We start from the raw sequence: 13,953 nt of genomic DNA, 5'->3' as shown, positions 1-13,953 counted from the left end.
TGAAACCTAGTTATATCCCAACCTTAGTTAATTTGAACACAACTATAATATAAATCTACAATGTAAATGGTACAATTTATTTTGAAAATCACTATTTTTAGATCAAGAACCATAACAATCTTTCTGTAGATTGCAATTGTTGTTGTTGAAGATTGTTGTTTTGTTATTGTTGCTGCTATTGTTGATGTTGTTGTTGTAAATTGTTCTTATTGTTGATGATGGTGCTTCTATTGCATGTTGCTTGTTGTCTGCTACCTGTTGCCTACTGCCTGTTGCTACTGATGATCTTGCATGTTGCCATTGTAGTTGGTGTGAATTTGATACACTTTTCAATAAATAGTACAAGTTTGTTAAGTATTGTTAATAGTAAATCAATCTGCTTAATCCGTTGAAAATAAACTCATATATTTGATATGTTTGCTAAAAATAAATCAACCTATTGTTTAAAACAATCTTTAAAAACTTTTTTGTAAGTAAAGAATTAGGAACAAACAATAATTAGGTTTATTTAAAGATACATAATACTTTGGTTTATTACAACTGATCGAGCAAAAATTGATTTTTTTTACAATTTTTCCTAAAAAAATCCACTTTAGAGTTCTTTACACTAGTTTGGGTAAATTTAATAACATGAAAGAGCAAGAAATATAAAGTGGTGGCCTTGTCCAGTGTAGAAGAGAATTTTGATGAATTGAAAAGGGGTCACCGAGGTTTTATGCATCAGGAAAATACTAATTGAGCTAGGGTTCCCTTGGGAAACGAGTTGCAAACTCTATTGTGATAACAAAATTGCAATTGATATCTTTGAGAATACAGTCCAATATCATAGAACTAAACATTTTGTAAAGGAGAACTTAGAAGCAACAATCATAAATCTTCCGAAAGATCAACTAGCTTATATTCTTATAAAGTAGTAGGGACTAAAATATTTAAAAACACTTTTGAGGATGTTGGGCGTTAAAAATCAAATGATTCAACTTGAGGGGAATTGTTAGAAAATAAAAAAATAAATTACATATTTATAATTAACAAAATAAGAATAATCCATAATTATTTACTACCTAGTTTAAGGAATTAATTTAGGCAAATTTTCATGTTATTCATGTCATTGTAACAATTTCAATTCATGGAATCAAAGAAAACCCAATTTAGCCCCAAGTTTTGTGTCAATAATTTCAATCAAAGCTGGAAAAACAGTTACAAAAACAAGTTGATCAAGTATCACACCCTTAACTCTCAATAAAAATTGTCAATGGGATCACAAACATTCTTCTCAAACATAATTTTAGAGTATAACTAGGTCTTAAATGAGTTTAAGAGTCAATTCAAATCTAGAATGAGTCAAATAAATCTTATATAGGTTTAAGATTAATCTAAGTCAAGTTTAGGTTTGGTTAAAGGAAAGTTTAGATATGTGGACGACTCTGCATACATTGGACCCATCTTAAGCCCATTTATATTTCATCAGATATAAAAAATAAACTAGATTTTGGTTATATGAAAATTTGAAATGATTAAGACAAATTATCAACAAAATGAACCAAATAAGATAAATTTCAACTTATTTCCAAAAGTAAGCGTGAAATTCCCAAACCTGTGGCTTGGGATTGTTCGCAGTTACTAATTGCAAATAGCTTTGATTTTTTTTTTGACCTGTTCGCAATTTGACCTATTCACGGTGAAAGCTGCTGTGCGTGTTTATGGAGCTAGCTGTTCGCAGTTACTAACTGCGAACAAGTCAAAAAAAAGTCAAAGCTGTTCGCAGTTAGTAACTGCGAAACGAACGGCTATTGTGTTTTTTTTTTACCTGTTCGCAGTTACTAACTGCGAATAGCCCCAAACCACAGGTTTGAGAATTTCACGCTTACTTTTGGAAATGAATTGAAACTTATCTTATTTGATTCATTTTGTTGATAATTTGTCTTATTCATTTCAAATTTTTTGGTTACGTTAGATTTAGTGCAAGCTCAATAGAATTTTGAACTCGTGAACATTTATAAATAATAACACTAAAGACTTAAATGTAGATATCGAGTAAATCTCTAAAAATCCAAAAACTAATTCTTGTTAGGGCCGTATAGAGTTTGGTCTGGTTTATGGTCTAAATGGTCTAGTTTGGTTTATTTTTTTTCAAAAAAAGTTACGGTTTACGGTTTGGTCTCGATTTTTTATTTTTCAGACCAGACCGCAATCCGTACTTAGACCAAAAATCATTAATTTTTTTTAAAAAATATGTTGCTACTTAGATATTTCTAGATGTAGTTATTTTTATATAATAATATATACTTGAATAATGTTGATGCAATCAACTAATTACAAATTATTATTTGGTGATTGTAGGTGCGAAATATAAAATTTGTACAAATACATATATAAAATTTGGCCAAAAATATAAAAATAAAAAACCATAGAGCAGATCAGCCCGTTGTAGAACGGTTTGGTTCGATCTGATCTGGTGATTTAAGCGGTCCGATCCGGTCTTGAAATTTTCCAGATCGAAATTTTCGTTTTGGTCCGATTTTAGCGTCAGACTAGACCAAACCGGATTGTGTGCACCCCTAATTATTTTATGAACGGTCTCAATGCAAAATGCGCTTTATATATAAATTAAGAAATAATTCAACTACTACAAATTATAAACATATAAAATTTTTGTTTTAAGAGCATCTTACATAAAAACAACCTAAGAATAGGTGAATTACAAAAAATAAAATTCAAAATTGCCCAACGGGCCATACCTGATAGTTGGTACCATTTCAAAATTGGCTTAACGTGTCCCAAACACACAAAATATAGCCGTTTGCCTTGTCCATCAACATTCACCACGATTATAAATACTTCATGTTTGATTTTTGACGTATATTAACTTAATTCTTAATATTTTTAATTATATTATTTATCAAATTTTAATATTAATAATTTTTGTATGGAGGCGAATCAAATAAAATTTACTTAACAATATCACGAGTAATTTAGACGTAACCGGTAGTAAAAAGTTTTTTTATTACTCCATCCTATTCCTTTTAAATGTTCAATTTGATTTAGACATATTTATCAATATACTATTTTAATTTTAAATATTTTTAATTGTACTTGAGTAAAATTATAAAATAATAATATTTATAAAATTTACTATAAAACGAATTAAACAAAATCTGACTTGACTATATTTTAACTTATTAAAATAAAACAACATAATTAATGAATAGTGTTAAAAAATTAGAGATAAGGGTTGCAAACTTAGTATTTATTCTCATTCCCTTCCACAATTCAATTCTTGATTCATAACCAAACGTTCTATTTTCTTACTGTTTTACACCGCGTCTTCCTTTTGTTGCTTGTATCATTCAAATTCAAAAATCCCGATCTCAAATTTTCGGAAAACCCTAACCCTTTTCTTAAATCAATTTTCAAGCTCTCTAAATCTGTGATACTTTTACAGAAATGGAGAACTTGATTTCTTTGGTTAATAAGATTCAAAGAGCTTGTACTGCTCTTGGAGATCATGGCGATGAAAGTGCTCTTCCTACTCTCTGGGATTCTCTCCCATCGATTGCTGTTGTCGGTGGTCAGGTATTTCTCAGATCTATATTATTTTGTTCAGATCTTCGTTTGTTGAGTTTTAATTTTTGTAATTAGGGTTATTCTTTTACAATTTTTGATTACTGGAGCTGGATTGATTTTATGTTGTATTGAAGTTTAGTTCATCGCATTTGATCTAGGTTGTTTCGTTCGCATTATAATGGATTTAGTCGAATTGTTGTTTATGATGTATCTATTTTATGTGTATCACCGACAACTGAGGTTTAATTTTGATGAAAATTTTCCAGTATTGAGAAATGGTTTAAATGAAAGTCAATTAGACTGACACGTATCCTCCTATAGCACATGAATGATTTCCCATTGATGTGCTATTGAAGCATATATGTTAGTTTATGTACGTATGTTAGACAAGTTAGAGTTGAGAGAAGGGTGATCGTGTTAGGATGACGATGTCAAGATTACTTAAAGTGTGGATGAGTCAAAATGGCGAGAAAGATGATTATTTTGGGAGTCAGATGTGTAAAATTTTCCAGTTTTGAGAAATGGTTTAAATGAAAGTCAATTAGACTGACACGTATCCTCCTATAGCACATGAATGATTTCACATTGATGTGCTATTGAAGCATATATGTTAGTTTATGTACGTATGTTAGACAAGTTAAAGTGGAGAGAAGGGTGATCATGTTAGGATCATAGAATAAAAACAAGTTGCGTTGTAAAGGTTTTCAAAACAAATGAACTGATATTTCTCGCGTTGTGAAGGTGTTAAAAAACCGCGTTTTGGGCCTCATTAAGGGATATCTTATGGTTTCGACCGATATTTGGACAATATGATGATAGCATCACTTTCGTTACCGCATCAGCGCTCCGTTACCGCGATCGTAACCGTTTCCGCATTTTTACATTATGGTTAGGATGACGATGTCAAGATAACTTAAAGAGTGGATGAGTGAAAATGGCGAGAAAGATGATTATTTTGGGAGTCAGATGTGTAAATAGTGGGAAAAATTTATTTTATAATAGATGTGACTTTCTGATCATAAGTTAGTGACTTTCTCTTGTGGCTCTGCCCTACTATTCCGTCCTTCCTTTTAAATTTGCTATATTTCATTTATTGATGGGATAACTTTTGGGGGAGAAACGTAACAAATGCAATGCAACAAAGAGAATATTGTGGTTATATATGATGTTTGCATAAGGGTGTAATCTAAATGAATGTGACAATGATGCAAAATTTTACCACCATTTAAATGTAATTAGTTGGATGATTCTTTTGTAATTAGTTGGATGATTCTTTTGTTATTCGTGTATCATCATGAAGTTTCTCTTATGAATAGTCGTGTTTTGGTGTTACTGATGCAGTATGGCATTGTGCTTTGTTGTTCTTTATATCATCAAATAGTATTCTATAACACCTGCGGTGTTTTTTATGGTCTTTAGAGTTCAGGAAAGTCTTCAGTTTTGGAGAGCATTGTCGGCAAGGACTTTTTGCCTCGTGGATCTGGTAAATATCTAATTTTCATAGTACTTCTTGTTCTTATGTTCTTGATTTAGCTTACCTACTGCATTATTCATTTGTATGTGTCCATAATTAATGCTATCGTTCTTGCAGGTATTGTTACAAGGCGTCCACTGGTTTTACAGCTACACAGGGTTGAAGAAAATAGAGAATGGGCAGAATTTATGCACCTTCCTAGAAAACGATTCACAGACTTTGGTGTGTTGTGCATTTATAGATGATCTCATTCTGTTCTTTTTTTGTTGATGCACCTTCAAAGATTTTTTCATATTTATTTGGAGTTTATGCTTATTATCCTCTCAACTCCAAAGCTTGAATGTAAAAACATCTTTCATTCGTTTCAGCTGCTGTGAGAAAGGAGATACAAGACGAAACTGATAGAGAGACAGGACGCACTAGAGGAATCTCTAGTGTTCCAATTCATCTTAGTATATACTCACCTAGTGGTAAGATACTACTTGATTTGTTTCTGGTGCAGCATTGAACTTATATTTCTACTCTTTTATGCTGCTTTCTTCTAGAGATATTGCTGTGTTAATAAATATTTTAATGTTGCCTAGTACATAAACTAGAAAGAATTTTAGAGCACTTCAATATTAGGGAGTTCACTCGTTATTTCTTATAGAGTTCGTTGTCAGTTGATTTCAACTCTGGTTTTGTATGCCCGGGAAATTTGGATGCCAAGACAAATTTCCTTTTTTCGCAGATAAATTGTGTTCTCTAGTGTTTCTTTAAATAATTTGCACATGATTACTATTGTTTTGTTGGGGAGGTGGTTCATACTGCTTCTATGGCTCACTGACTCACGGTTAATTGGTCCGTCACTTGCTCTAACTGGTAAAGTTGGTTTGTCAATTGTTTTTTTCATGTAATATGGTTAGTTTTCTGTTTCAGCATTTTCTGCTTTTTTAATGATTTTTTAAATATGAGTATAATTTGCAACTATACTTTTTCTTGGACGAAACTTGCAATCTACATGCTTTTCTTGATTAAATTATTGTTTTTTACACGAAACAATTTTCATATAAACTTTTTAGTTACATAATGTAATACCTGGATTTTACGAGAATACATAAAATAACGAGGCCGAATAAATTATTAGTTGAAATTGTTTGTATTGCCTTAAACAGTGAATTGCTGTGAGTTTTTTTGGTTTTGGATTATAATGAAATGTACTAAAATGACTTGTTAAATTAGAAAGAAATTTTTTGTTATCTTTTAGCAAGGGTAAGATTGTGTACATCCCACTCCCACCCCCAAGGTAGGAGTTACTCGATGACATTGTTGTAATGGAATGTGTGTAATCAATCACTGGAAAATATTTTCTATGGTAGCTTGGTTACCATGGTATGATGTTAAAAGCATGCTTTTCTGTTTTAATATGTTTTAAAAATTCAAAGGAAGTGGATGAAATCAAATAGTATTTGGTTCTGACATTTTGGTAAAGAAAATGATCCTATTATTGTGTCTGGCTAATCCAGGTTAGTTCTTATGATTGTATACTGCTACCTTCATGTTGTATTTGGAAAATCCTTATTTTTGTGTTGCAGTTTTTTTTGTTTTTGAGGGCTTATCACTTATAATTACAAAATTTGATGTTGTATCTTGTATTATGGTGTAAGGTTGAGCAAGTTGTGTTGTGCTTTCAAGTATCAATTTCTTTATGATTTTCCTTACAGACCTTATCTCTGCCCTAAGTATTGTGCACTAATTACCTTTTGTTTCTGCAGTGGTTAATCTTACACTGATTGATCTTCCCGGGCTTACCAAAGTGGCAGTTGGTAAGTTGTCCTCATTTACTTTACTTGTGAACGTCATAGGTAAGATTATGTTCCTGAACTTATGATGATGAGTGTTAATATACTCTGTTTTCATTGCTAACAGAGGGTCAACATGAAGGCATTGTACAAGAGATTGAAAATATGGTTCGCTCCTATATTGAGAAGGTATTATGAAACGAAGATTGTATTAATGAACTTTGTCTGAGATCAAGTTATTTAGTTTTTGGGCTTCAAGAGTGTATTTGATATTTTTATGATCTGATTTGAGAATCTAATCCACGTTTTTAAGCTATGACCACCTACAAACTCCACTTATGATCTACATCTTGGGGCCTTGTTGCGATGGTGCACTGTATATTTATATTTGTAATAGAAGTGGATATAATTCTCCCATCACAAAATGGCTATAAATTTATGATATTTGCAACTTTGCATTAGATTTTATTGTATAACTTGTACGTTTGACTGGAAAGGATCTGTCATTCTTTGCATGTTGTGTTTAGACAAGTTTTGAACTCCAACTGGGGAGGTAATGTGTATTAATATTTGTGATGCAACCGGAAACGTTTTTTCTCATGTCAATTTTGGCTCCAAAATCCATGAGTTTTGCTGTAGAAATTAGATTATTGTGTAGAATTTTATCTATGACTGCAAAGGTCAATTTATTCTGAATATGTTACTTTCTGACAATTTTGAAATCAGTTATGATTTATACGACTTACCTTTTTTATTGAGTGGTTCCAACTGGAAATACACCGATATTCAGTTTGGATTGATACCGGAGAAATAGTACTTCATGACAAACTTGACCCCAAAATTCATGAAGTTTTTACGTCAGACTTGTATGGTGTACCTGTGTTACTTAAAGACTATTTTAAAATTGGTTGTGATTTGCCTCTACCTTATTGAGTTGTGCAACTTTATGACCAACCCCGTTTAGTGCCACTGAAGCAGCTAATTTATTGTCTTTTTTGCAGCCCAACTGTATAATTTTGGCTATTTCTCCTGCTAATCAGGATCTGGCCACGTCCGATGCAATTAAAATTTCTCGTGAAGTGGACCCTAAAGGTAAAGTAATTTAGTTGTCTCTCCGTTTTTGCTAGTTTATATAACTCAAACACAAGGAATCGTGATGTTAGTTCTTACTTTTCTGAAGTTCAATGCCTCTTGAGTTTGATGTTTGAGCTTTTTTGAGGACTTATTGGCTGGGGGGATTACTTTTCATCGAATAAACAAGTGGCATTTTTTTCTAAAATTATTTTGTGTGCATAAACAAGTTTATCGGTCGCGTTGTAAAGGTATACAAAACCGTGTTTTTGATCATATTAAGTGATATCTCTGTTCTTTTGATCATATTTAGGTGTTACGATAAACTGTCATTATCGCATCACCATTCTGTTAACGCGATCACGAGTCTTGACCGACATTATGACCATAGTCAAATAACTTTTCAATACTGTTGACTGCATTTTTGCACTACGGTGAGATGGGGTGGGCTCACAATTAGAAGGAAGCGAAGCAAAGTGCAAAACTTGGTTTTGTTGGTAGTTGCGGTAATGATTGCGAAATAACTTTGGTATTAATGCAAATAATTTTGTGTTGTTTTGACTAATGCTCACAATCAGATTGAAGTGAAGCAAGGTGCAAATTTTGGTTTTTGGTGCCAGTAACGATTGTGGAATGACTTTCGTTATTAATGCAAATATTTTTGCGGTGTCTTGAGTCTTTACCGATATTATGACCATAGTCGAGTAAAGTACCTTTTCAATACTGTTGTGAAATGATGATATGAGTAATGTGTTATGGATTGACATATCCGTAGATGATATTGATCTGATTAGAGTAGATTCTATGAGAATATATAGCAACAATGATAAAGAAGTGTGTGAATAGATGAACTTAAATATAGAATAAAGAATGTAGATGAATGAATGTTTAATTGAATGTAAATGTGAATGTAAATCTTATGATGAAATGTAACCTAGAAAGATTACAATGATAGTACAAGCTTTCGAAAGGCTTGTGGCTCTCTAATATGAGTCAAGAACTCATCTCAAATCTATTACCATATGAATCCCTTCTGTTACCCTTCCCCTTCTATTTATACTATTTCTCCCTACATTTTATTCCCCAAACTAACTAATTTCAAAGTATTATTTATTATTTAATTACTATATTATCCCATTCATGTCATAATGTTTTGCACTATGGTTGGAACTTGGTTGGAAGTGCTATCAAACAATTGAATAATTTGGTAATGACTCTGACATGAGCTGATTACTAGATGTATTATATCTGCATCAATAATATTCTTCTGTTCCTCATTGTTTTTTAAACTACAATTCACAATTGGTGTTGGGGACAAAATTTTAAACCACAGTTCAATTGTTAAAAGTCAAAACTATATTGGTGCTTTTAGCCATCAATTGAGACATGTTCTCTTAAAGATTATTATGAGGATCTGAATAGGTGTTTTTTAACCCAAAAATGTGGAATACAATTTGGGCCATCCGTGTAGTAGGTGTCTTTCTTGTTAATGAACTATACTCAAATTTCAGGTGAGAGAACATTTGGAGTTTTAACAAAGGTTGATCTTATGGACAAAGGAACGGATGCTGTTGATGTAAGTACTGTTCCTTGTTTGGTTGACTGTTAGTTCCTTGAAAATTCTTGTGGCCTGTGGAGTAAAGTAGTTAAGCTATTAGTTTTAGCTATTATCACAGAGGTTCGCATTATGCATTTTTATTCCTTATTGGCTACCTCTGCTTTTCTAGATTTTGGAAGGTCGCTCGTACAAACTGCAGTATCCTTGGGTTGGTGTTGTAAATCGTTCACAAGCTGATATCAATAAAAATGTTGATATGCATATTGCTCGCCGCAAAGAGCGAGAATTTTGGACCAATAGTCCTGAATATAAGCATATGGCCAACAGAATGGGTTCAGAGTTCTTAGCTAAGATGATGTCAAAGGTAAAAGGATTCTGTATTGGTTATCTTCAAGATTATCTTGGCTTTTTTCCCTGCATTATTCACTGGGAGTATCTATTGTATGTCTTAATTCTTCAGCATTTAGAGAATGTCATCAAATCCCGGATTCCTGGTCTTCAATCTCTTATCAGCAAAACCATTGTTGAATTAGAATCAGAGTTGAGCCGTCTTGGCAAACCTGTTGCAACTGATGCTGGAGTAAGTATTTACTTTCCTTGACAATGCATCACTTTGTTCTATGTATACATCCCACAAAAATGAAGTTGTTTAATAATTTAGATGGTTTCACCTTTGAATTCTTCTTGCACTCTAGTTATATGAGTTGTCAATTTATTTCTCCTTCCAGCTCGGGACTGACGGGTTAATTTCTTCTTGTTTCTTTTGCATGTTTCTGTTCATTCTAGCGTAGATTTTGATTGATTGATTTCAAGTAGTGGGTATATCTAGTACTTGTATCATGCATTTTTGTTGGGTTGTGAATGTGATTGATGTTTTTACTAGATGAAGGGCAAATCCATTTCCATTTCAATGTTTGGACTTCCTTGTGTTGGGAAAGTTCAACTTGGTTTTTTTGAGAACTTAGTTTTTTCTTGAAATAGGTGACAGTAACTTTTGTAGATTTGATGCCCTTGTGTAGGTTTTTGACAGATTTGTAATTGTAGGTGTTATTATTCATTTAAAATTGGTATAATTTTGTGTGGATGCAGGGCAAGTTATACATGATCATGGAAATTTGCAGGGGATTCGATCAGAATTTCAAAGAACATCTTGATGGAGTGTACGTAGTTTTCTTTGGGCTTGTTTAATTGGAAGCTTGTAGTATTACTTGATATATTGTGTACAGGTTTTTGCAGCGGTCCTTGTGTTAAATCTGATTGACGTTTAGTTGTTGCACCTTTGCAGACGCCCAGGTGGTGACAAAATTTACACGGTCTTTGATAATCAGCTTCCTGCTGCTTTGAAAAGGTTGCAGTTTGATAAGCAGCTTTCTATGGAAAATGTGAGGAAGTTAATTACGGAAGCTGATGGGTATCAACCTCATCTTATTGCTCCGGAACAAGGATATCGGCGACTGATTGAATCTTGTTTGGGTTCAATTAAAGGTCCTGCTGAGGCTGCAGTTGATGCGGTATGTTATTTGTATGATTCAGATTTTCAAAGGAGAATTTCTGTGGCTCTTGATGGTGCTAAGATTTTGAAATTTTATATAGCTGGATCTCTTTAAACTTGGTGAATTATTATGATATGTTTGTGTTCTTGTCTGTTTATTTTGTTGGAATGAGCCTATCTTTGTCCTAGTGTTTTGATATTATAGTGCAAAAAGTTGTTTCAGTTGTGATTGCATAACATTTATGGTGAAGTGGTGACATGGTGATGCGGTCGTCATTCCACCAAATTGTGGCTAAATCCATGTGATATCTCTTGAGCAAGAGAACGTCCAAAATTTAGTCTATGACAATGGTAGTGGAGTAAGCAGTATTTTTTGCTTTCTGGTATGTGAATCTTGTCTATTTGGGAGAGTTACTTGCATAATCTGTTAACCATATACCAGGTGTTAGATGGCTTAAATATATAGGTTTTGCTTCTCATTCATTTGATGTATCACAATAAGATCGTCTTGTGATAGTTTCAAGCAATTTGACTGTGCTGCTTTTTTTTTTTGGGAAACCAAAGTTTTTGGGTGGGTTAGTTGTTTCAAAGGTGTCCAACTTATGTTTAGCTCGATTAATTCACATGTCTAGTGGAAGGCTGGAATATGAACTGCAAGTGGTAGTATTTCTTGCTACCTTTCGTGTACTTATTCGTCTGGTCCTTGTTTTTATGTCTCACAGGTTCATGCAATATTGAAGGATCTTGTTCACAAAGCTATCAATGAAACTTCGGTAAGTCTATATGCAATTCTAGTAACATTTTGCATATTAAAATTTGATGCTGGATAGTTTTAATCTGCAGTGTAATCCATTGTTAACCACTGCAACAAGCTAGTATCTCATCTATGATGTTGTTTTGACCAAGAATTTTTTTTATCTAATCCACCCTACACTAAATAATGTGAAATCAAAGTGCCTCTTAATCATATGCTGGTTTACACAGATCACTGAATAAGAGTTTCTGTAGGTTTTAATCATTTACCTGTGTCTCTTTGTATTTGCTATACAATACAAATCAAAGTGAAAGATTTTGTGGTTGCTGTGTAGCAAATTCAAAGGGATGGAGGGTGCAACTTCAATTACGCACATTCTATCTCTTCTGGATGGGCAATATCATCTTTCATGGCACTATATTATTAGACACCTTCTACACTTCCTCATTGATCAAATTAGAGAATAGAAAGCAGAGAGCATTGGTTAGGAAGGAAATCGACTTTGATTATATCTCCTAAATTTTTAAGAGGTTGCTACATTAATTACCTCAAAAAAGGATATGGAGGGGGTGAGAGATTGAGATATCAATACCGCCTTGTAATGGATTGCTCCATCCATTCCTTAAATAACATTTTCTTTTTTTGATTTTGTCCCATCCCCGCCCCCCTCCCTGCTAAATGACAATTTTATAAATATTTTTTCACTCCTAGGAGATGAAAGCAAACCTGTTCAGTGAGACTAATTGTCATTCATAATGATAACTGAGGGCTGCCACATGGTATAAGCATAACAATTAATGAATTGATGCTCTTTTTGGCTTGCAGGAACTAAGACAATACCCCTCTCTTCGTGTAGAAGTCTCTAATGCTGCTGTTGAGGCATTAGAGAGGGCAAGAGATGAAAGCAAGAAAGCGACATTACAGCTTGTTGATATGGAGTGTGGTTACCTCACAGTTGAGTTTTTCCGTAAGCTTCCACAAGATGTCGAGAAAGGTGGAAACCCAACGCTTTCAATATTTGACCGTTACAATGATTCATATCTTCGTCGAATTGGTAAGCAACATTGCATACTTTTCTTTGTAATGGTCGGATGTCCATGGCTCCATGCTTATGCTGTTTCCAGATGTTTGAATTAATGATTGTGGTTTAAATTGCTTTTCCTACAGGAACAACTGTCCTGTCATATGTGAACTTAGTTTGTGGGTCTCTAAGAAATTCGATTCCAAAATCCATTGTTTATTGTCAAGTACGTGAGGCAAAGCGCAGCTTGCTCGATCACTTCTTTACGGAACTGGGTGCAAAAGAGGTCTGTATTCTTTATTGCAGTTTTTGATCACTCGTTGAAAAGTAAAAAATTGAACTCTTTTCCATTCCCTCTAAACATTTGAAATCATGAAACTGGAAAATGGAAATAATTGTCATATACGCTTGGATAAAAATTGTCTTGTGAATGAAAATTTCAAAACTTATATTCCAGGCAAAAGTGTTGGGTAAGATGTTGGACGAGGATCCCGCAATCATGCAGAGGCGTACAAACCTAGCGAAAAGGTTGGAGTTGTATAGAACTGCCCAGTCCGAGATTGATGCACTTACCTGGGGCAAGTGAATCAGAAATTCAAGCAATGCTTTTTGACCATCATCCGAAATTGCTCTTTGTAGCTAAAAATGTGATTCATTAATTCGTACAGAATATATCCAGCTTGGTTTTCTCATACGCGTTTGAGGCCATTCTAGGATTAAAATCGCGCTCAATTTCACTTCTACTAGCATTTGTAAATGTTTTGGTGGTTGATTGTTATATCTTGATCATCATCATCATTAATCCTTCTTGATGTTTGAATGAATATCTACCGAATTCAGCAGAAATGAGAGTTTTGCTTTGTATTTCTCTTATGAAAATGTCTTTGCCCTTTGGTAGTTCTTTTTTTAATTGGTCACAAAGAGTTGACCTTCCGGTTCTGCCTTCCCCTTTTATTAAGGCAATTGGCTGGCAATTGAAAGTCAACAAGTTATGTCCTAATTAGTGCAAGAATACCTTAATTGAAAGTATTTTTCTTGCTTCGATGTATTTCTTGTCCATTTTTGTCATTTTTAAAAAAAAATCATTTTATGAATTATTTAACAGCGACTTGACCTTGTTGAAATGTATTAAGTCATTTTTATGGTAATGAAAAGTTGATTATCAAAATGTTTTTTTATTTATAATTTTTCATTGCCGCATAGTATCACGTCTCCACATGGTTGTGCAATGGATTGAA

General features: G+C 33.3%; 1 protein-coding gene across 1 annotated transcript; it reads left to right on the top strand.

The window, feature by feature from the left end:
- Window positions 1-3,279: 3,279 nt before the first annotated feature.
- LOC130809619 (dynamin-related protein 5A) lies at window positions 3,280-13,648 on the top strand. The gene is made up of 16 exons (XM_057675355.1): window positions 3,280-3,573; window positions 4,984-5,047; window positions 5,156-5,260; window positions 5,407-5,508; window positions 6,793-6,843; window positions 6,947-7,008; window positions 7,821-7,911; window positions 9,402-9,466; window positions 9,618-9,812; window positions 9,909-10,028; window positions 10,538-10,608; window positions 10,734-10,959; window positions 11,663-11,713; window positions 12,520-12,748; window positions 12,862-13,001; window positions 13,173-13,648. Exons 1-16 carry the CDS (start codon window positions 3,445-3,447, stop codon window positions 13,299-13,301), a joined length of 1,830 nt encoding a protein of 609 aa, XP_057531338.1. The 5' UTR covers window positions 3,280-3,444; the 3' UTR covers window positions 13,302-13,648.
- The last annotated feature ends 305 nt before the right edge of the window (window positions 13,649-13,953 follow it).

The sequence above is a fragment of the Amaranthus tricolor genome, chromosome 4, assembly GCF_026212465.1.
Source record: "Amaranthus tricolor cultivar Red isolate AtriRed21 chromosome 4, ASM2621246v1, whole genome shotgun sequence".
NCBI classification, from domain to species: domain Eukaryota; kingdom Viridiplantae; phylum Streptophyta; class Magnoliopsida; order Caryophyllales; family Amaranthaceae; genus Amaranthus; species Amaranthus tricolor.
Note: the sequence above shows the minus strand (reverse complement) of the source record. Positions and strands in the feature narration are given on the sequence as shown.

What these genes read in the sequence shown, in the direction of transcription:
- LOC130809619 (XM_057675355.1), top strand. Translation starts at nt 3,445, where the DNA reads ATGGAGAACTTGATTTCTTTGGTTAATAAGATTCAAAGAGCTTGTACT. An exon ending in AAGGAACGGATGCTGTTGAT is followed by an intron (nt 9,467 to 9,617) that starts GTAAGTACTGTT and finishes CTGCTTTTCTAG; the next exon opens with ATTTTGGAAGGTCGCTCGTA. An exon ending in CTGAGGCTGCAGTTGATGCG is followed by an intron (nt 10,960 to 11,662) that starts GTATGTTATTTG and finishes TATGTCTCACAG; the next exon opens with GTTCATGCAATATTGAAGGA.